At 42.6% G+C, this 22965-nt stretch overlaps 1 protein-coding gene across 3 annotated transcripts in view; it reads right to left on the bottom strand.

The window, feature by feature from the left end:
* Nucleotides 1–1596: 1596 nt before the first annotated feature.
* shroom3 (shroom family member 3) overlaps nt 1597–22965 on the bottom strand; it is a 209404-nt gene continuing 188035 nt past the window's right edge. For all 3 annotated transcript variants that reach the window (XM_014138941.2, XM_045692630.1, XM_045692632.1), the window contains 7 exons: nt 21906–21988; nt 19926–20184; nt 18445–19088; nt 17802–18182; nt 14954–15083; nt 14425–14709; nt 1597–2488 (listed from right to left, as the gene is read on the bottom strand). In XM_014138941.2, coding sequence (XP_013994416.2) covers nt 2063–2488; nt 14425–14709; nt 14954–15083; nt 17802–18182; nt 18445–19088; nt 19926–20184; nt 21906–21988 — 2208 coding nt within the window. In that variant the 3' untranslated portion in view covers nt 1597–2062. The remainder of the gene's footprint in view (nt 2489–14424; nt 14710–14953; nt 15084–17801; nt 18183–18444; nt 19089–19925; nt 20185–21905; nt 21989–22965) is intronic.

Here is a 22965-nt window from a genome sequence, read left to right as displayed (position 1 = left end):
AAAAATATAAAATGTGTTTTTTTAAATTTTTATCATCTACATATTAAAAATCATAAGATGTTAGCAGACACCATATGTACAGCCACTTGCATTCCATTTATTATAATATAAATAATTATAGCAGTTGTTGTCAATGACATGGTAGCTTTTATCATAAACTATCATTTTCGAGTCTGAATTAGAAGTGTTTGAAGCATAATATTGCCTTAGATTGTGACTACATATTATTAATATGTGTGAGAGCGTGCTATTATGTTGGTAAAGAAAACAGGCCTTTTTGATTTGATATTTCAGGTCCGGTTCCTCCTGACCAATAGGAACAGAATGAGAAATAGAAGCCATTCTAGTTCTGTGATTCTGACCAATCAGTAGTTAAACTGCCAAAAAAGTGCTCAGCTGTAGTGATGTTATATATATATATAGGGAACAACATTTCTTGACAGGAAGTTGTACAACCACCATCGTTACTCTCAAAGCTTTGATCTACTCATATGAATACAACTAGGCACTTCAACAGTGTATTGAATCAACCAAAAACATGCTGAGTGGCCAGTCAGAATACACATATGTGAAAAAGCTTGAGTAACATAGGAAGCATAAATAGAGAGGCACAAGAATGCATCGATCATGAATGCAATCTGTCTGAATGCAGTCTGTCTGAATGCAGTCTGTCTGAATGCAGTCTGTCTGCCTGTCTGTCTGTCTGAATGCAGTCTGTCTGCCTGTCTGTCTGTCTGAATGCAGTCTGTCTGCCTGAATGCAGTCTGTCTGCCTGTCTGTCTGTCTGCCTGTCTGTCTGTCTGTCTGTCTGTCTGTCTGTCTGTCTGTCTGAATGCAGTCTGTCTGCCTGTCTGTCTGTCAGAATGCAGTCTGTCTGCCTGTCTGTCTGTCTGAATGCAGTCTGTCTGCCTGTCTGTCTGTCTGAATGCAGTCTGTCTGCCTGTCTGTCTGTCTGAATGCAGTCTGTCTGCCTGTCTGTCTGTCTGAATGCAGTCTGTCTGCCTGTCTGTCTGTCTGAATGCAGTCTGTCTGCCTGTCTGTCTGTCTGAATGCAGTCTGTCTGTCTGAATGCAGTCTGTCTGTCTGAATGCAGTCTGTCTGCCTGTCTGTCTGTCTGAATGCAGTCTGTCTGCCTGTCTGTCTGTCTGAATGCAGTCTGTCTGCCTGTCTGTCTGTCTGAATGCAGTCTGTCTGCCTGTCTGTCTGTCTGAATGCAGTCTGTCTGCCTGTCTGTCTGTCTGAATGCAGTCTGTCTGTCTGAATGCAGTCTGCCTGTCTGTCTGTCTGAATGCAGTCTGTCTGTCTGAATGCAGTCTGTCTGTCTGAATGCAGTCTGTCTGCCTGTCTGTCTGTCTGAATGCAGTCTGTCTGTCTGAATGCAGTCTGTCTGCCTGTCTGTCTGTCTGAATGCAGTCTGTCTGCCTGTCTGTCTGTCTGAATGCAGTCTGTCTGTCTGAATGCAGTCTGTCTGTCTGAATGCAGTCTGTCTGCCTGTCTGTCTGTCTGAATGCAGTCTGTCTGTCTGAATGCAGTCTGTCTGTCTGAATGCAGTCTGTCTGAATGCAGTCCGTCTGCCTGTCTGTCTGTCTGCCTGTCTCAATGCAGTCTGTCTGCCTGTCTGTCTGCCTGTCTGAATGCAGTCTGTCTACCTGTCTGAATGCAGTCTGTCTGAATGCAGTCTGTCTGCAGTCTGTCTGAATGCAGTCCGTCTGAATGCAGTCTGTCTGTCTACCTATCTGTCTGAATGCAGTCTGTCTCAATGCAGTCTGTCTACCTGTCTGTGTCTGAATGCAGTCTGTCTGAATGCAGTCTGTCTGTCTGTCTGCCTGCCTGTCTGTCTACCTGTCTGTCTGCAACAAGGGGACAGACATCCTTCCTCCAGTTCTGCTCGATGAACTGTCTCTGTCTCTCTCACTGTATCTAACTCTCTCTCTAACTCTGTCTCTCTCTTCAATCAAGTACTGTTGTATCTTGCTCGCCAGACTCATGGTGCTCCTCCCACTGTGTCAGAGACACAGCAACTGTAGGAGTGTCCAGGAGCAGTGTTGTTGTTGGGGTGATGTCACAGTGATGTCACAGTGGTGGAGCGGACTGTGTGGGTTGGACCAAGGTTAGGGCTGGGAGCCCTAAGGTTAGGGCTGGGAGCCCTAAGGTTAGGGCTGGGAGCCCTAAGGTTAGGGCCGAGGCTGGGGTTCATCCCAGGGATAGGTGAGCTGGGCCGGGCCTGGTGGTCCCCTGGAGAGATACTCTCAGCCAGCCTGCTGAGCTGTTCATCCCACTGCTTAAGGAGCTCATCCAGGTGTCGCTGGCGGATCAGCAGGGCTGGTTTCATACAGACGAAGTGCTGGTAGTCTCTAAGCTGCGGCCCAGTCAGGTACCCGCCCAGGATGTCCAGTACCACACACTCCCGCCGGTCCAGATTCTCCTTCAACTCCCTGGCATCCTGGTGCTGACTACACAGCTGCCTGCGCTTCTGCTGTAAAGACTCCTGAGTTAACAGAGATATATATATATATAGCTTAGTAAAGACATCCTGGTGCTGACTACACAGATTCCTGAGTTAACAGAGATATATAGCTTAGTAAAGACATCCTGGTGCTGACTACACAGATTCCTGAGTTAACAGAGATATATAGCTTATTAAATACATCCTGGTGCTGACTACACAGATTCCTGAGTTAACAGAGATATATAGCTTAGTAAAGACATCCTGGTGCTGACTACACAGATTCCTGAGTTAACAGAGATATATAGCTTAGTAAAGACATCCTGGTGCTGACTACACAGATTCCTGAGGGTAGAGAGAGACTGTTAGTGATAGGTGAATAGAGTCTTTACACAGAGAGACTCCTGGTTAAACTAGAGGAGATAGACATCCTGCCTGCACTTCTGCAGTCCATTTTACATTTACATTTACGTCATTTAGCAGACGCTCTTATCCAGAGCGACTTACAAATTGGTGCATTCACCTTATGATATCCAGTGGAACAACCACTTTACAATAGTACATCTATATTTTTTTGGGGGGGAGGGTAGGGGGTTTAGAAGAATTACTTTAGCCTATCCCAGGTATTCCTTAAAGAGGTGGGGTTTCAGCCTCCTGAGGGGACACTATGACCTGGCACCACCTAGTGGCCATCATGTGACATGTCTACAGAAACATGTTCAGTATTAGTGAGATGGGACACTAGTAGAGGACACTAGATTAGTAAAGCCTTGATAACATGATGATGACATTTGGGTAAAGTAAAGCAACCCAGGCTGAATGACACCCTCTCAGGAGGGCAGAATAGAAGGTCACAGGAATCAATCCGTGTTTCAGAGGGGAGGGAGCCCTGCGGTATCAGTGACTGAAATAAATCACATTTTAACACCGTCACGTTCCTTCATTAAAGGAAGGAGGCTGAGGTAGCGCCATGATGTCACCGCTCCTTAACACAGCCAAACACAAGACGAGTGTAAAGCAACAAGCTGTCTGCCGTTCTGTGACCTCATTCAATACCACAATACGACACAGACTGTCTGGACCAAAGTGTGATTCCCTGGAAGGAGGTCTGAGGTATCTATTAAATGCACATCTTCATGTCAGTGAGGCTGGTAAAATACAACCCTAGAAATAGCCTACGGTGTTCGGGGTCTCCTTCACACTGTGATTCCCAGACTGTAGTATGTAGAGTGGAGAATCTTCACCCTCTTCTGTGCTGTTATGTGTGTAGTGTTAGTGTAGTGTTAGTGTAGTGTAGTGTAGTGTAGTGTTAGTGTAGTGTTAGTGTTAATGTAGTGGTAGTGTAGTGTAGTGTAGTGTAGTGTTAGTGTAGTGTTAGTGTTAATGTAGTGGTAGTGTAGTGTAGTGTAGTGTTAATGTAGTGTTAATGTAGTGGTAGTGTAGTGTTAATGTAGTGGTAGTGTAGTGTAGTGTAGTGTAGTGTTAGTGTAGTGTTAATGTAGTGTTAATGTAGTGTAGTGTAGTGTTAGTGTAGTGTTAATGTAGTGTTAGTGTAGTGTAGTGTAGTGTTAGTGTAGTGTAGTGTTAGTGTAGTGTTAATGTAGTGTAGTGTAGTGTAGTGTTAGTGTAGTGTAGTGTTAGTGTAGTGTAGTGTAGTGTAGTGGTAGTGTAGTGTAGTGGTAGTGTAGTGTAGTGTTAGTGTAGTGTAGTGTAGTGTTAATGTAGTGTTAGTGTAGTGTTAATGTAGTGTTAATGTAGTGGTAGTGTAGTGTTAGTGTAGTGTAGTGTAGTGTAGTGTAGTGTTAGTGTAGTGTTAATGTAGTGTTAATGTAGTGGTAGTGTAGTGTGGTGTGGTAGTGTAGTGTTAGTGTAGTGCTAATGTAGTGGTAGTGTAGTGTTAGTGTAGTGTAGTGTGGTGTAGTGGTAGTGTAGTGTTAATGTAGTGGTAGTGTGGTGTGTTAGTGTAGTGTAGTGTAGTGTAGTGTTAGTGTAGTGTTAATGTAGTGGTAGTGTAGTGTTAATGTAGTGGTAGTGTAGTGTGGTGTGGTAGTGTAGTGTTAGTGTAGTGCTAATGTAGTGGTAGTGTAGTGTTAGTGTAGTGTGGTGTAGTGTTAGTGGTAGTGTTAGTGTAGTGTTAGTGTAGTGTTAATGTAGTGGTAGTGTAGTGTTAGTGTAGTGTGGTGTAGTGTAGTGTTAATGTAGTGTAGTGTGTGTAGTGGTAGTGTAGTGTTAATGTAGTGTTAGTGTAGTGTTAGTGTAGTGTTAGTGTAGTGTTAATGTAGTGGTAGTGTTAGTGTAGTGTTAGTGTGGTGTTAGTGTAGTGTTAGTATAGTGTAAGTGTGGTGTAGTGTAGTGTAGTGTTAGTGTAGTGTTAGTGTAGTGTTAATGTGGTGTTAGTGGTAGTGTGGTGTAGTGTTAGTGTAGTGTAGTGTTAATGTTAATGTAGTGTAGTGTTAGTGTAGTGTTAATGTAGTGTAGTGTAGTGTTAGTGTAGTGTTAGTTTAGAGTAGTGTAGTGTTAATGTAGTGTGGTGTAGTGTTAGTGTAGTGTTGGTGTGGTGTAGTGTTAGTGTGGTGTAGTGTAGTGTTAATGTAGTGTTAGTGTAGTGTTAGTGTAGTGTAGTGTTAGTGTAGTGTTAGTGTAGTGTAGTGTAATGTAGTGTTAGTGTAGTGTTAATGCAGTGTAGTGTTAGCGTAGTGTTAATGTTAATGTAGTGTAGTGTTAATGTAGTGTAGTGTTAGTGTAGTGTTAGTTTAGAGTAGTGTAGTGTTAGTGTAGTGTTAGTTTAGAGTAGTGTAGTGTTAATGTAGTGTAGTGTTAGTTTAGAGTAGTGTAGTGTTAGTGTAGTGTTGTGTAGTGTTAGTGTAGTGTTAGTTTAGAGTAGCGTTAGTGTAGTGTTAGTGTAGTGGTAGTGGTAGTGTAGTGTTAGTGTAGTGGTAGTGTAGTGTTTAGAGTAGTGTAGTGTTGGTGGTAGTGTAGTGTAGTGTTAGTGTAGTGGTAGTGTAGTGTGGTGTGTTAGTGTAGTGTAGTGTAGTGTAGTGTTAGTGTAGTGTTAATGTAGTGGTAGTGTAGTGTTAATGTAGTGGTAGTGTAGTGTGGTGTGGTAGTGTAGTGTTAGTGTAGTGCTAATGTAGTGGTAGTGTAGTGTTAGTGTAGTGTAGTGTGGTGTAGTGTTAGTGGTAGTGTTAGTGTAGTGTTAGTGTAGTGTTAATGTAGTGGTAGTGTAGTGTGGTGTAGTGTGGTGTAGTGTTGGTGCAGTGTGGTGTAGTGTTAGTGTAGTGTTAGTGTAGTGGTAGTGTAGTGTTAGTGTAGTGTTAGTGTAGTGTTAATGTAGTGGTAGTGTAGTGTTAGTGTGGTGTTAGTGTGGTGTTAGTGTAGTGTTAGTATAGTGTAGTGTTGGTGTGGTGTAGTGTAGTGTTAGTGTAGTGTTAGTGTTAGTGTAGTGTTAATGTGGTAGTGTGGTGTAGTGTTAGTGTAGTGTAGTGTTAATGTTAATGTAGTGTAGTGTTAGTGTAGTGTTAATGTAGTGTAGTGTTAGTGTAGTGTTAGTTTAGAGTAGTGTAGTGTTGATGTAGTGTGGTGTAGTGTTAGTGTAGTGTTGGTGTGGTGTAGTGTTAGTGTGGTGTAGTGTTAGTGTAGTGTAGTGTTAATGTAGTGTTAGTGTAGTGTAGTGTTAGTGTAGTGTTTGTGTTGTGTAGTGTAGTGTAATGTAGTGTTAGTGTAGTGTTAATGTAGTGTAGTGTTAGCGTAGTGTTAATGTTAATGTAGTGTAGTGTTAGTGTAGTGTTAGTTTAGAGTAGTGTAGTGTTAATGTAGTGTAGTGTTAGTGTAGTGTTAGTTTAGAGTAGTGTAGTGTTAATGTAGTGTAGTGTTAGTTTAGAGTAGTGTAGTGTTAGTGTAGTGTTGTGTAGTGTAGTGTTAGTGTAGTGTTAGTTTAGAGTAGCGTTAGTGTAGTGTAGTGTTAGTGTAGTGGTAGTGTAGTGTTAGTGTAGTGGTAGTGTAGTGTTTAGAGTAGTGTAGTGTTGGTGGTAGTGTAGTGTAGTGTTAGTGTAGTGTTAGTGTAGTGTTAGTGTAGTGGTAGTGTTAGTCAGTGTAGTGTAGTGTTAGTGAGTGTAGTGTAGTGTTAGTGAGTGTAGTGTAGTGTTAGTGAGTGTAGTGTTAGTGTAGTGTTAGTGTAGTGTTAGTGTAGTGTAGTGTTAGTGTAGTGTTAGTGTAGTGTAGTGTAATGTAGTGTTAGTGTAGTGTTAATGCAGTGTAGTGTTAGCGTAGTGTTAATGTTAATGTAGTGTAGTGTTAATGTAGTGTAGTGTTAGTGTAGTGTTAGTTTAGAGTAGTGTAGTGTTAGTGTAGTGTTAGTTTAGAGTAGTGTAGTGTTAATGTAGTGTAGTGTTAGTTTAGAGTAGTGTAGTGTTAGTGTAGTGTTGTGTAGTGTTAGTGTAGTGTTAGTTTAGAGTAGCGTTAGTGTAGTGTTAGTGTAGTGGTAGTGGTAGTGTAGTGTTAGTGTAGTGGTAGTGTAGTGTTTAGAGTAGTGTAGTGTTGGTGGTAGTGTAGTGTAGTGTTAGTGTAGTGTAGTGTAGTGTGGTGTGTTAGTGTAGTGTAGTGTAGTGTAGTGTTAGTGTAGTGTTAATGTAGTGGTAGTGTAGTGTTAATGTAGTGGTAGTGTAGTGTGGTGTGGTAGTGTAGTGTTAGTGTAGTGCTAATGTAGTGGTAGTGTAGTGTTAGTGTAGTGTAGTGTGGTGTAGTGTTAGTGGTAGTGTTAGTGTAGTGTTAGTGTAGTGTTAATGTAGTGGTAGTGTAGTGTGGTGTAGTGTGGTGTAGTGTTAGTGCAGTGTAGTGTAGTGTTAGTGTAGTGTTAGTGTAGTGGTAGTGTAGTGTTAGTGTAGTGTTAGTGTAGTGTTAATGTAGTGGTAGTGTAGTGTTAGTGTGGTGTTAGTGTGGTGTTAGTGTAGTGTTAGTATAGTGTAGTGTTGGTGTGGTGTAGTGTAGTGTTAGTGTAGTGTTAGTGTTAGTGTAGTGTTAATGTGGTAGTGTGGTGTAGTGTTAGTGTAGTGTAGTGTTAATGTTAATGTAGTGTAGTGTTAGTGTAGTGTTAATGTAGTGTAGTGTTAGTGTAGTGTTAGTTTAGAGTAGTGTAGTGTTAATGTAGTGTGGTGTAGTGTTAGTGTAGTGTTGGTGTGGTGTAGTGTTAGTGTGGTGTAGTGTTAGTGTAGTGTAGTGTTAATGTAGTGTTAGTGTAGTGTAGTGTTAGTGTAGTGTTTGTGTTGTGTAGTGTAGTGTAATGTAGTGTTAGTGTAGTGTTAATGTAGTGTAGTGTTAGCGTAGTGTTAATGTTAATGTAGTGTAGTGTTAGTGTAGTGTTAGTTTAGAGTAGTGTAGTGTTAATGTAGTGTAGTGTTAGTGTAGTGTTAGTTTAGAGTAGTGTAGTGTTAATGTAGTGTAGTGTTAGTTTAGAGTAGTGTAGTGTTAGTGTAGTGTTGTGTAGTGTAGTGTTAGTGTAGTGTTAGTTTAGAGTAGCGTTAGTGTAGTGTAGTGTTAGTGTAGTGGTAGTGTAGTGTTAGTGTAGTGGTAGTGTAGTGTTTAGAGTAGTGTAGTGTTGGTGGTAGTGTAGTGTAGTGTTAGTGTAGTGTTAGTGTAGTGTTAGTGTAGTGGTAGTGTTAGTCAGTGTAGTGTAGTGTTAGTGAGTGTAGTGTAGTGTTAGTGAGTGTAGTGTAGTGTTAGTGAGTGTAGTGTTAGTGTAGTCTTAGTGTAGTGTTGGTGTTAGCGTAGTGTTAGTGTAGTGTAGTGTTATTGTAGTGTAAGTGTAGTGTTAGTGTAGTGTAGTCTTAGTGTAGTGTAGTATAGTGTAGTGTAGTATAGTGTAGTGTTAGTGTAGTGTTAATGTTGTGTAGTGTTATTGAAGTGTAGTGTTAGTATAGTGCAGTACAGTGTAGTGTTAGTGTAGTGTAGTATAGCGTAGTCTTAGTGTAGTGTTAGCGTAGTGTTAGTGTAGTATAGTGTAGTGTTAGTGTAGTGTAGTGTTGGTGTTAGCGTAGTGCTAGTGTAGTGTTGGTGTTAGCGTAGTGTTGGTGTAGTGCAGTTTAGTGTAGTGTTAGTTTAGAGTAGTGTTAGTGTAGTGTTAGTGTAGTGTTAGTGTTAGTGTAGTGTTAGTGTAGTGTAGTGTAGTGGTAGTTAGTGTAGTGTTAGTGAGTGTAGTGTAGTGTTAGTGAGTGTAGTGTTAGTGTAGTGTTAGTGTAGTGAAGCGTTAGTGTAGTGTAGTGTTGGTGTTAGCGTAGTGTTAGTGTTAGTGAGTGTAGTGTTAGTGAGTGTAGTGTTAGTGTAGTGTAAGTGAGTGTAGTGTAGTGTTAGTGAGTGTAGTGTAGTGTTAGTGAGTGTAGTGTTAGTGTAGTGTTAGTGTAGTGTTAGTGCAGTGTAGTGCAGTGCGGTGTAGTGTTAGTGTAGTGTTGGTGTTAGCGTAGTGTTAGTGTAGTGTTACTGTAGTGTAGTGTTAGTGTAGTGCAGTGTAGTGTTAGTGTAGTGTAGTGTTAGTTTAGAGTAGTGTAGTGTTAGTGTAGTGTAGTGGTAGTGGTAGTGTAGTGTTAGTGTTAGTGAGTGTAGTGTTAGTGAGTGTAGTGTAAGTGAGTGTAGTGTAGTGTTAGTGAGTGTAGTGTAGTGTTGGTGTTAGCGTAGTGTTAGTGAGTGTAGTGTAGTGTTAGTGAGTGTAGTGTTAGTGTAGTGAAGCGTTAGTGTAGTGTTAGGGTTAGTGAGTGTAGTGTTAGTGAGTGTAGTGTAAGTGAGTGTAGTGTAGTGTTAGTGAGTGTAGTGTAGTGTTGTGTTAGCGTAGTGTTAGTGTAGTGTTATTGTAGTGTAGTGTTAAGGTAGTGTTAGTGTAGTGTAGTCTTAGTGTAGTGTAGTATAGTGTCGTGTTAGTGTAGTGTTATTGTAGTGTAGTGTTAGTATAGTGCAGTATAGTGTAGTGTTGGTGTAGTGTTAGTGTAGTATAGCGTAGTCTTAGTGTAGTGTTGGTGTTAGTGTAGTGTTAGTGTAGTGTTAGTGCGGTGTAGTGTAGTGCAGTGCAGTGTAGTGTTAGTGTAGTTTTGGTGTTAGCGTAGAGTAGTGTTAGTGTAGTATTACTGTAGTGTAGTGTTAGTGTAGTGCAGTGTAGTGTGTGGTGTAGTGCAGTGTAGTGTAGTATTAGTGTAGTGTTAGTGTAGTGTTAGTGTAGCGTAGTATTAGTGTAGTGTTAGTGTAGCGTAGTGTTAGTGTTGGTGTTAGAGTAGCGTAGTGTTATTGTAGTGTAGTGTTAGTGTAGTGTTAGTGTAGTGTATTCTTAGTGTAGTGTAGTGTTAGTGTAGCGTAGTGTTAGTGTAGTGTAGCGTTGGTGTAGTGTAGCGTTAGTGTAGTGTATTCTTAGTGTAGAGTAGTCTTAGTTTAGTGTTAGTGTAGTCTTAGTGTAGTATAGTGTAGTGCTAGTGTAGTGTTAGTGTAGCGTTAGTGTAGTATTAATGTGGTGTAGTGTTATTGTAGTGTAGTCTTAGTGTAGTGTATTCTTAGTGTAGTGTTAGTGTCGTGTATTGTTATTTTAGTGTAGTGTTAGTGTAGTCTTAGTGTAGTGTAGTCTTAGTGTAGTGTAGTATAGTGTAGTGCTAGTGTAGTGTTAATGTGGTGTAGTGTAATTGTAGTGTAGTGTTAATATAGTGCAGTATAGTGCAGTATAGTGTAGTGTTGGTGTAGTGTTAGTGTAGTGTTTTATAGCGTAGTGTTAGTGTAGCGTAGTGTTAGTGTAGTGTAGTGTTGGTGTTAGTGTAGTGTTAGTGAAGTGTATTGTGGTGTGGTGTGTAGTGTATTGTGGTGTGTAGTGTAGTGTAGTGTGTGTAGTGTAGTGTATTGTAGTGTTAGTGTAGGTGTGGTGTTTAGTGTATTGTGTATTGTGGTGTAGTGTAGTGTATTGTGGTGTCGTGTACTGTGGTGTAGTGTAGGTGTGGTGTGTAGTGTAGTATATTGTGGTGTAGTGTAGTGTGGTGTAGTGTAGGTGTGTAGTGTAGTGTATTGTGGTGTGTAGTGTAGTGTATTGTGGTGTATTGTAGGTGTGGTGTGTAGTGTAGTGTATTGTGGTGTGTAGTGTATTGTGGTGTATTGTAGGTGTGTAATGTATTGTGGTGTGGTGTAGTGTGGTGTAGTGTAGGTGTGTAGTGTGGTGTGGTGTAGGTGTGGTGTGTAGTGTAGTGTAGTGTTAGTGTGGTGTGTAGTGTGGTGTGGTGTGTAGTGTAGTGTTAGTGTGGTGTGTAGTGTATTGTGGTGTAGTGTAGTGTAGTGTGGTGTAGTGTATTGTGGTGTAGTGTTAGTGTATTGTGGTGTAGTGTTAGTGAATTGTGGTGTAGTGTTAGTGTGGTGTAGTGTAGTGTATTGTGGTGTAGTGTGGTATGTAGTGTATTGTATTGTGGTGTGGTGTAGTGTAGGTGTGTAGTGTATTGTGGTGTGGTGTAGTGTAGGTGTAGTGTAGATGTAGTGTGTAGTGTAGGTGTATTGTGTCATGTAGTGTAGTGTGGTGTAGATGTGTGGTGTAGTGTAGGTGTAGTGTAGGTGTAGTGTGTCGTGTAGGTGTGGTGTAGATGTAGTGTAGGTGTGGTGTGTAGTGTAGGTGTAGTGTAGTGTGTAGATGTAGTGTGGTGTAGATGTAGTGTGTAGTGTAGATATAGTGTGTAGTGTAGTGTAGGTGTGGTGTAGTGTAGATGTTGTGTGTAGTGTAGGTGTGGTGTAGGTGTGGTGTAGGTGTAGTGTAGGTGTAGTGTGTCATGTAGGTGTAGTGTAGGTGTAGTGTGTAGATGTGGTGTAGTGTAGTGTAGATGTAGGGTAGTGTAGGTGTGGTGTAGTGTAGATTTAGGTGTAGTGTAGGTGTAGTGTAGATGTAGTGTAGGTGTGGTGTAGTGTAGATGTAGTGTGTAGTGTAGGTGTAGTGTGTAGCTGTTAATCACTATCCAGCACTGTCTGTGCTTTCCCCCGAGATTAGGAGAACCTTGAAGGCTACTCCCGGTTTTCCTATCCGAAGTCTCTTCAGGTCACACACATGTCTACATTTCTCTCCCTCTCCAGCCTCTACTAGACTTTATGGGACTAACGTTCAGTACATTAATTACTCATTATCAATGCTACATAACTACTAATTAATAATGGATTATTGATTAATTTACCTTTATTAGATAATTATCTTATTGGTAGTGTAGTGTAGTGTTAGTGTAGGTGGAGTGTAGTGTAGTGTAGGTGTAGTGTAGGTGTGGTGTGTAGTGTGTAGTGTAGGTGTAGTGTAGGTGTGGTGTGTAGTGTGTAGTGTAGGTGTAGTTTGTAGTGTAGGTGTAGTGTGGTGTAGGTGTAGTGTAGGTGTAGTGTGTAGGTGGAGTGTAGTGTGTAGTGTAGGTGTAGTGTAGTGTGGTGTAGTGTGTAGTGTACTGTATAGTGTAGGTGTGGTGTAGTGTGGTGTAGGTGGGGTGTAGGTGTAGTGTGTAGGTGTAGTGTAGGTGTAGTGTGGTGTAGTGTGTAGTGTAGGTGTAGTGTGGTGTAGTGTGGTGTAGGTGTGGTGTAGGTGTAGTGTGGTGTAGTGTAGGTGTAGTGTATAGTGTAGTGTAGATGTAGTGTAGGTGTAGGTGTAGTGTGGTGTAGTGTGTAGTGTAGGTGTAGTGTAGTGTAGGTGTAGTGTGTAGTGTAGTGTGGTGTAGGGTAGGTGTAGTGTAGGTGTAGTGTGGTGTAGTGTGGTGTAGTGTGTAGGTGTAGTGTAGGTGTAGTGTAATGTGTGGTGTATTGTGTAGTGTAGTGTGGTGTAGGTGTAGTGTAGGTGTAGTGTGTAGTGTAGGTGTAGTGTAGGTGTAGTGTAGGTGTAGTGTGGTGTAGTGTGTAGTGTAGGTGTAGTGTGTAGTGTAGTGTAGGTGTGGTGTAGTGTGGTGTAGGTGTGGTGTAGGTGTAGTGTGGTGTAGTGTGTAGTGTAGGTGTAGTGTAGGTGTAGTGTATAGTGTAGGTGTAGTGTAGGTGTAGTGTGGTGTAGTGTGTAGTGTAGGTGTAGTGTGGTGTAGTGTAGGTGTAGTGTGGTGTAGTGTGGTGTAGTGTAGGTGTAGTGTGTAGTGTAGGTGTAGTGTGTAGGTGTAGTGTAGGTGTAGTGTGTAGTGTAGTGTGGTGTAGTGTAGGTGTAGTGTAGTGTGTAGGTGTAGTGTAGGTGTAGTGTAATGTGTGGTGTAGTGTGTAGTGTAGTGTGGTGTAGGTGTAGTGTAGGTGTAGTGTAGTGTGGTGTAGTGTAGTGTGGTGTGTAGGTGTAGTGTAGGTGTAGTGTAATGTGTGGTGTAGTGTGTAGTGTAGTGTGGTGTAGGTGTAGTGTAGGTGTAGTGTGTAGTGTAGTGTGGTGTAGGTGTAGTGTGTAGTGTAGGTGTAGTGTAGGTGTAGGTGTAGTGTGTAGTGTGGTGTAGTGTGGTGTGTAGTGTGGTGTAGGTGTAGTGTGGTGTAGTGTGTAGGTGTAGTGTGTAGGTGTAGTGTAGGTGTAGTGCAGTGTAGTTGTAGTGTGGGTGTAGTGTAGTGTGTAGTGTAGGTGTAGTGTAGTGTAGTTGTAGTGTAGTTGTGGTGTAGGTGTAGTTTAGGTGTAGTGTAGGTGTAGTTTAGGTGTAGTGTAGTGCGGTGTAGTGTAGTTGTAGTGTAGGCGTAGTTTAGGTGTAGTGCAGGTGTAGTTTAGGTGTAGTGTAGTGTGGTGTAGTGTAGTTGTAGTGTAGGTGTAGTTTAGGTGTAGTGTAGGTGTAGTGTGTAGTGTAGGTGAAGTGTAGTTGTAGTGTAGGTGTGGTGTGGTTGTAGTGTAGTGTGTGGTGTGGTGTAGTGTAGTTGTAGTGTAGGTGTGGTGTAGTTGTAGTGTAGGTGTGGTGTAGTTGTAGTGTGTACAGTGTGTGAAGCCTCATCCTCTCCTCTTGGCTGTCCTCTGTCTCCTGTCTATCCAGGGCAGAGAGGGCATAGTGTATAGTGTATAGTGTATAGGGCATAGTGTATAGTGTATAGGGCATAGTATATAGGGCATAGTGTATAGGGCATAGTGTATAGTGTATAGGGCATAGTGTATAGTGTATAGTGTATAATGTATAGTGTATAGGGCATAGTGTATAGTGTATAATGTATAGTGTATAGTGTATAGGGCATAGTGTATAGTGTATAATGTATAGTGTATAGTGTATAGGGCATAGTGTATAGGGCATAGTGTATAGTGTATAGTGTATAGGGCATAGTGTATAGGGCATAGTGTATAGGGCATAGTGTATAGGGCTTAGTGTATAGTGTATAGTGTATAGGGCATAGTGTATAGTGTATAATGTATAGTGTATAGGGCATAGTGTATAGGGCATAGTGTATAGGGCATAGTGTATAGTGTATAGTGTATAGGGCATAGTGTATAGTGTATAGGGCATAGTGTATAGTGTATAGTGTATAGTGTATAGTGTATAGGGCATAGTGTATAGGGCATAGTGTATAGGGCATAGTGTATAGGGCATAGTGTATAGGGCTTAGTGTATAGTGTATAGGGCTTAGTGTATAGGGCATAGTGTATAGTGTATAGTGTATAGGGCTTAGTGTATAGGGCATAGGGCATAATGTATAATCTATAGTGTATAGTGTATAGGGCTTAGTGTATAGTGTATAATGTATAATGTATAGTGTATAATGTATAGTGTATAATGTATAGTGTATAGTGTATAGTGTATAGTGTATAGGGCATAGTGTATAGTGTATAATGTATAGTGTATAATGTATAGTGTATAGTGTATAGTGTATAGTGTATAGTGTATAGTGCATAGTGTATAGTGTATAGTGTATAATGTATAGTGTATAATGTATAGTGTATAGTGTATAGGGCATAGTGTATAGTGTATAGTGTATAATGTATAGTGTATAATGTATAATGTATAGTGTATAGGGCATAGTGTATAGTGTATAATGTATAGTGTATAATGTATAGTGTATAGTGTAGTTTAATATCTCACCCTTTCCTCTTGGCTGTCCTCTGTCTCCTCCTCTCTGTCCAGGGCAGAGAGAGCGTTATGGACCCGGGCCAGCCGGCCACACAGAGACAACAGAAGGTTGACTATCTTATCCATGTCCCCGATGAACATCTTGTACTTCTCCCTCTCGTTGGGCTTACACCGCTCCTGGACCAGGCTCTCCATGTGGCCCCCTAGGGCCCGGAACCTCCTCTGCTCCTCTGCCAGAACCTCCTTCTCCTCCCGCAAGGAGGTAATGCTCAGAGTCAGGGCCTGGAGTAGCTCCACCTAGTGGACGGGAGAAGTTAGCAACAACGGTGTATTGTGTCTATTGTGTCTCCACTTGTCTTTCACCAGAGATCTTCTGGATCCCCAAGGACCATAGGTTGGATGGGCATTTGTCTTTAATTTTCCTTACTTTTATATCAATCAGTTAATTCAAAGATTCATGTAATTGTATTGCCTTTGATCTGATAAAAACAATTGTTTGCAAAACATAAAAAAAAAAAATGAATTTAAGGTAAATTCAGACCTTCTTCTGATTGAGGTCTGTCTCATCATCATCCAGATCTGTGTCCACCTCTCCTCCTCCTCCTCCTCCTCTTCCTCCCTCTGTTCTCTGCAGCAGATTGGGTCCTATTGAACAGACACCATCTTGACTTCTACAAGAAGAAGAAAAAAAAAAAAGATGTTTTATTGTGACACACTGGATAGGTGCAGTGAAATCTGTTGTTTTACAGGGTCAGCCATAGTGGTATGGCACCTCATGGAACAGAGACACAAGAATGTAGCGACAGTTAGCATTACTACCACTTCAATAGACTGACACATTACATCCTGAAACTCCTTACCGAAACTGACACATACTGCAAAACAAGCAGTCAGCAACAAGCACTAGTCTGTTGAATAGTGTGTCTGATGCCAAAACAATTAGTATGGTATTCTGGGTGTGTGTGTTATTTGGGTGAAACTCACACACACACACACACACACACACACACACACACACACACAAACACACACATACACACACTACTATAAGGAATGTGCTGTGGCTGGTTTGTTTTCATGACTGGCCTATTTGGCAGGATCGATCGGCAGAATAGAATGTTTTAGACCGAACAACATTGGACAGTAGAATCAGGTTTCACCAACCTCTGACACAGAGGATTCTAACAAACCAACTGTCCTCTGGTTCTATTCTCACATACAGTGGGGGGGAAAGTATTTGATCCCCTGCTGATTTTGTTCGTTTGCCCACTTACAAAGAAATTATCAGTCTATCATTTTAATGGTAGGTTTATTTGATCAGTGAGAGACAGAATAACAACAAAAATATCCAGAAAAACGCATGTCAAAAATGTTATAAAATGATTTGCATTTTAATGAGGGAAATAAGTATTTGACCCCTCTGCAAAACATGACTTAGTACTTGGTGGCAAAACCCTTGTTGGCAATCACCGAGGTCAGACGTTTCTTGTAGTTGACCACCAGGTTTGCACACATCTCAGGAGGGATTTTGTCCCACTCCTCTTTGCAGATCTTCTCCAAGTCATTAAGGTTTCGAGGCTGACGTTTGGCAACTCGAACCTTCAGCTCCCTCCACAGATTTTCTATGTGATTAAGGTCTGGAGACTGGCTAGGCCACTCCAGGACCTTAATGTGCTTCTTCTTGAGCCACTCCTTTGTTGCCTTGGCCGTGTGTTTTGGGTCATTGTCATGCTGGAATACCCATCCATGACCCATTTTCAATGCCCTGGCTGAGGGAAGGAGGTTCTCACCCGAGATTTGACGGCACATGGCCCCGTCCATCGTCCCTTTGATGCGGTGAAGTTGTCCTGTCCCCTTAGCAGAAAAACACCCCCAAAGCATAATGTTTCCACCTCCATGTTTGACGGTGGGGATGGTGTTCTTGGGGTCATAGGCAGCATTCCTCCTCCTCCAAACACGGCGAGTTGAGTTGATGCCAAAGAGCTCCATTTTGGTCTCATCTGACCACAACACTTTCACCAGTTGCCCTCTGAGTCATTCAGATGTTCATTGGCAAACTTCAGATGGGCATGTATATGTATTCTTGAGCAGGGGGACCTTGCGGGCGCTGCAGGATTTCAGTCCTTCACGGCGTAGTGTGTTACCAATTGTTTTCTTGGTGACTATGGTCCCAGCTGCCTTGAGATCATTGACAAGATTCTCCCGTGTAGTTCTGGGCTGATTCCTCACCGTTCTCATGATCATTGCAACTCCACGAGGTGATATCTTGCATGGAGCCCCAGGCCGAGGGATATTGACAATTCTTTTGTGTTTCTTCCATTTGCGAATAATCACACCAATTGTTGTCACCTTCTCACCAAGCTGCTTGGCGATGGTCTTGTAGCCCATTCCAGCCTTGTGTAGGTCTACAATCTTGTCCCTGACATCCTTGGAGAGCTCTTTGGTCTTGGCCATGGTGGAGAGTTTGGAATCTGATTGATTGCTTCTGTGGACAGGTGTCTTTTTTACAGGTAACAAGCTGCGGTTAGGAGCACTCCCTTTAAGAGTGTGCTCCTAATCTCAGCTCGTTACCTGTATAAAAGACACCTGGGAGCCAGAAAGCTTTCTGATTGAGAGGGGGTCAAATACTTATTTCCCTCATTAAAATGCAAATCAATTTATAACATTTTTGACATGCGTTTTTCTGGATATTTTTGTTGTTATTCTGTCTCACTGTTCAAATAAACCTACCATTAAAATTATAGACTGATCCTTTCTTTGTCAGTGGGCAAACGAACAAAATCAGCAGGGGATCAAATACTTTTTCCCCCGACTGTAGCTCTAACATGGAGAGAGAGACAGACAGAGAACTATAGTTTACAGCCAGGATATCAGCAGTTTTTAACAGTTATCATTCTGTGGCGTCAGAGACAACTGTTATCCTGTCTGTGTTAACCATTTCTCTCTAAACAATTTGTTCATGATGAAAACAAAACAGATTGACTTTAAAATATTTCTTGCAATTTCACCTTGAAACCCCTGAGATATGATATCCTTTCCCTTGCTTACCTAGCTTCTCTGATGTCATGGGTTATTTTAAAAGCGAAGAGTTGTCTTGGGATAACAGGTGTCTGTAATAAACTGAGCCATAATGTTATCAGCCTCAACAAAGGTCCTATGTTCTGTCCGCTTTCCTGGTAATGAACCCTGATCAAACAGTCTAACCTTTTATTTAGCTACATAACATGAATAAAACACACACACACTAAGCACACAAACGAATGCATGAACGCACACACACACGCACACACGCACTCACTCACTCACTCACACTTCCTCATTCCCTCTGGATAACCAGACCTCCCTAAACACCCCCCCCCTTCCTCCCCTCGCTCCTCTCCGTCCCTCACCTGTCCTCCAGACAGGTGCTGCTCCTGCGGCATTGCCACAGCAACCTCCCTCCCCCCGCGGGGAAGATCTCCTCCATCAGGTCCATGGTCCGTCCGCCCTCTGCCCAGCTGTCCAGCATCGGGGTCAGGGTCTTATCCCCCCGGGACACCAGCTGTCTGGCCAGGGCCTCCACCCTCAGTTCCCCAGCAGACCTCTCCCTCCTGGCCGAGAGATGGTACTCTTGCCCCAGGCTTTCCTCACAGCTAGGCCCCTGCTGGGTCTCTGGGAAACTGCTGCTGAGGGTGGTGGGTGTCTCAGGCTGGGGCTCAGGAGAGACAGACAGGGGGATAGAGGGGGGTGCTGTCTGACGGTAGGAGGAGGGGAGAGATGGGAACTCACAGCTGCATGTACAGAAACACAAAAAGACAAGAGGTTCACAACAACGGATGGAGAAATGGTCTTCGTTTTTCAAAACTTTAACATTGATGATTAGAATATTTTCAGTGTTACTATGTCCCTTTGCATGAGATAATGTAAATATATAGTGCAAGTACTATGGCTCTCTGTAATCAATGCACCATTCAATATCACTGATGTTTTATTATAACTTGTCACTGTTATTGTGCCATAATGTGTGTTGGTGGGAGCCAGTGTTGTGTGTACCTGTTGAGGTGCTTTAGCCCAGGTCCATGATGATTCTCCTCCTCCTCCTTTCTGTCTGGGAGTGAGGAGGGGGGCAGGAGAGGGGGTGGCGGCGGGGGGAAGTCCTCTGTGATGTCCGTCTCCCTGATTGGGAGCGGGGGAGGAATAGGGGAGGGAGGGGCCGGTTCCTGTAGGAACACCTCGTCATAGTCCTTTAGTGAGATTGTGGGAGGGGCTAGGTGTGGAGCTACTTGTAGGGGCGAGGTCTCCTGCAGAGTGGACTCCGAGATGCGGAGGGAGAGCAGGGCGTGTGGTCTGTGAGAGGTTTTAAATGGGGGTGGTGGTGGGGAGGCTTTGGGTAGGACGGGGGGTGGGTTGGTCTTTGGTGTAACGGCTGAAGCTTGCGGGCAGGGCCCCTCTTTCTGTCTGGGGAAGTCTTTCAGGGTCTCCTCTGAGGTGCTGGTGTCTGAGGAGCCCTGTCTGGTCCTGGTCTGCAGACCCTGGTTCTGGCCCTGGGCCATGGTCTGCTGTAGATGTTCTGTGGGGCTTCTTCTGACCTCTGGGTGAACCTGGGCCTCTGGGGACATGGTCCTGGATGTGGCGGTCTGCATCAGGGTTGGGAAGGCTATGGCATCCAGGTTGGCCTGGCTCAACCTCTCATTGGCCTGAATAGATGAATGGATGAATGGATGGATGGATGGATGGATGAATTCATTCATTCATTAATACTTTATTTTCCTCATAGAGAAACTTTTCTGCCAATGACACAGGCATTCTTTGCAAACATATAAAAATACATCAAAAGACAGACAACCCTCCAATTACATAAACCCTCCAATTACATAAACCCTCCAATTACATAAACCCTCCGATTATATAAACCCTCCAATTATATAAACCCTCCAATTATATAAACCCTCCAGTTACATAAACCCTCCAATTACATAAACCCTCCAATTATATAAACCCTCCAATTACATAAACCCTCCAATTATATACAACCCTCCCATTATATACAACCCTCCGATTATATAAACCCTCCAATTATATACAACCCTCCGATTATATACAACCCTCCGATTATATAAACCCTCCGATTATATAAACCCTCCAATTATATACAACCCTCCGATTATATACAACCCTCCGATTATATAAACCCTCCAATTATATACAACCCTCCAATTATATACAACCCTCCGATTATATAAACCCTCCGATTACATAAACCCTCCAATTATACACAACACATATCGCAGGACATACTTCAGACAGAATGGACTACTTGCTCTTCAATGTTTGACCTGTTATGTTTTGTTGATGATGCTGTTCCCCTGGTCCTCTTTTGAATATCATAAAGTGTGTTGTGACCCCTGTTAAATGTACTTCAAATAAACTCTGAGTTGACTTGATTTTACAGACAGACAGACAGACAGACAGACAGACAGACAGACAGACAGACAGACAGACAGACAGACAGACAGACAGACAGACAGACATACCTGCCAGTCCAGGCTGATAGTAGGGCTGGTGCCTGGGGGGGAGAAGGGGCAGGGGAGACCTACAGAGGCAGCCAGGCTGGAGGCACTAAGGGCCCGCTGGCGGTCGGGGTTCTTCAGCTTATCTCTCCTCATCACAGGGGTGTTGCTTTGGAACGGACTTTGGTTCAATAGGTAGTGGGTATCTGCACACTGGGACTGGGACATGGACTGGGACATGGAGGCAGAGACGGGTCTGTCAGGATGCTGGTTGTCCATGAACCTGGAACACACACAGAGGAGGCAAACACACACACAAAGACCGGACACACACACACACACACACACACACACACACACACACACACACACACACACACACACACACACACACACACACACACACACACACACACACACACACACACACACACACACACACACACACACACACACACACACACACACGAACACGGACACACACACACGAACACAGACACACAAACAAAACTGATAAGTGTGTGAGCTTCAACATCTCTTTACCAAACAATTACTTCCCTGGTATGTTAACTCTCCCATCCACCATGGGGATATTATTAAGAGAATGGACCGTGAGGATATTATTAAGAGAATGGACCATGAGGATATTATTAAGAGAATGGACCATGAGGATATTATTAAGAGAATGGACCATGAGGATATTATTAAGAGAATGGACCATGAGGATATTATTAAGAGAATGGACCATGAGGATATTATTAAGAGAATGGACCATGAGGATATTATTAAGAGAATGGACCATGAGGATATTATTAAGAGAATGGACCATGAGGATATTATTAAGAGAATGGACCATGAGGATATTATTAAGAGAATGGACCATGAGGATATTATTAAGAGAATGGACCGTGAGGATATTATTAAGAGAATGGACCATGAGGATATTATTAAGAGAATGGACCGTGAGGATATTATTAAGAGAATGGACCGTGAGGATATTATTAAGAGAATAGACCATGAGGATATTATTAAGAGAATGGACCATGAGGATATTATTAAGAGAATGGACCATGAGGATATTATTAAGAGAATGGACCATGAGGATATTATTAAGAGAATGGACCGTGAGGATATTATTAAGAGAATGGACCGTGAGGATATTATTAAGAGAATGGACCGTGAGGATATTATTAAGAGAATGGACCGTGAGGATATTATTAAGAGAATGGACCGTGAGGATATTATTAAGAGAATGGACCATGAGGATATTATTAAGAGAATGGACCGTGAGGATATTATTAAGAGAATGGACCGTGAGGATATTATTAAGAGAATGGACCGTGAGGATATTACTAAGAGAATGGACCGTGAGGATATTATTAAGAGAATGGACCGTGAGGATATTATTAAGAGAATGGACCATGAGGATATTATTAAGAGAATGGACCATGAGGATATTATTAAGAGAATGGACCGTGAGGATATTATTAAGAGAATGGACCGTGAGGATATTATTAAGAGAATGGACCGTGAGGATATTATTAAGAGAATGGACCATGAGGATATTAGCCTTTTACTGCAGTGGGCTAAATCAGGGTCACACAGAGTGATTCTTGGTAGTCTTAAACAAATCTACTTTGAAACAACTGTATCCACCTCACACACATGGTTATGGGTTTAAAATAAATAAGACACCTGTACTATATCAGATGTATTATATTTTGAGTTAGCATCCAAATATTACACTTTATATACATCATAGAAGACTGAAATATAATAAAACAGTTTGACATAGAAACACCAGATTTTCTGCGTTTAAAAAAATGTATTGTCCCATAGCACCATATTCCCTATTTAGTGCACTACTTTTGACCAGGTCCCATGGCACCCTATCCCCAATGTAGTGCACTACGTTTGACCAGGTCCTATGGCACCCTATTCCCTATTTAGTGCACTACTTTTGACCAGGACCTATAGCACCCTATTCCCTTTATGGAAACAAACCTGTTGTTGTCGTTGTTTGTGAAAAGCCTGGGCTCAGTAGAGAATATCCCATACATCCTCAGATCTCCTCCTGCCATGTAGTCCTGGAATGAGAGAGGGGTGGAGAGAGAGGGGGGGAGAAAGAGAGAGAGAGAGAGAGAGAGGAAGAGAAAGAAGAGAGAGAGAGAGAGAGAGAGAGAGAGAGAGAGAGAGAGAGAGAGAGGGAGAGAGAGAGACGGAGAGAAAGAGAGAAAGAGAGAGAGACGGAGAGAAAGAGAGAGAGAGAAAGAGAGAGCGAGGAAGAGAAAGAGAGAGAGAGAGAGAGAGAGAGAGAGAGAGAGAGAGGAAGCGAAAGAAAGAGAGAGAGAGAGAGAGAGAGAGAGAAAGAGAGAGGGGAGAAAGAGAGAGAGGAAGAGAAAGAGAGAGAGAGATAGAGAGAGAGACGGAGAGAAAGAGAGAGAGAGAGAGAGAGACGAAGAGAGAGAGAGAGAAAGAGAGGGGGGGTTTACTTGGTGAGAGGAGGATGATGAGGTACACCCAGGGGCGGACTAGGACAAGAATTCGGCCCTGGCATTTTATCCACATCACTGCGGGCACCGCCAACTCACCCAGCTAATGACTTAGGCTATATTGCAAATGAGTGCCTGTCATATGTGTTCCCCTGAATCAACAGCTACCATAAGTGTTAATTACGTGTGTGTGTGTGCGTGCGTGCGTGCATGCGTGTGTTGTCCTGACTGGTATGTGTTCTGTGAGAAGCAGTCACAAGATCCCCCTTTGAGATCCTAAATAAATACACGACAACATATACTACATTATACTGTAGGACCTCTGACAGCATAGCTACATATATACTACAGTATACTGTAGGACCTCTGACAGCATAGCTACATATACTACATTATACTGTAGGACCTCTGACAACATAGCTACATATACTACATTATACTGTAGGACCTCTGACAGCATAGCTACATATACTACATTATACTGTAGGACCTCTGACAGCATAGCTACATATATACTACATTATACTGTAGGACCTCTGACAGCATAGCTACATATATACTACATTATACTG

This window comes from Salmo salar, chromosome ssa13 (assembly GCF_905237065.1).
Source record: "Salmo salar chromosome ssa13, Ssal_v3.1, whole genome shotgun sequence".
NCBI classification, from domain to species: domain Eukaryota; kingdom Metazoa; phylum Chordata; class Actinopteri; order Salmoniformes; family Salmonidae; genus Salmo; species Salmo salar.
Note: the sequence above shows the minus strand (reverse complement) of the source record. Positions and strands in the feature narration are given on the sequence as shown.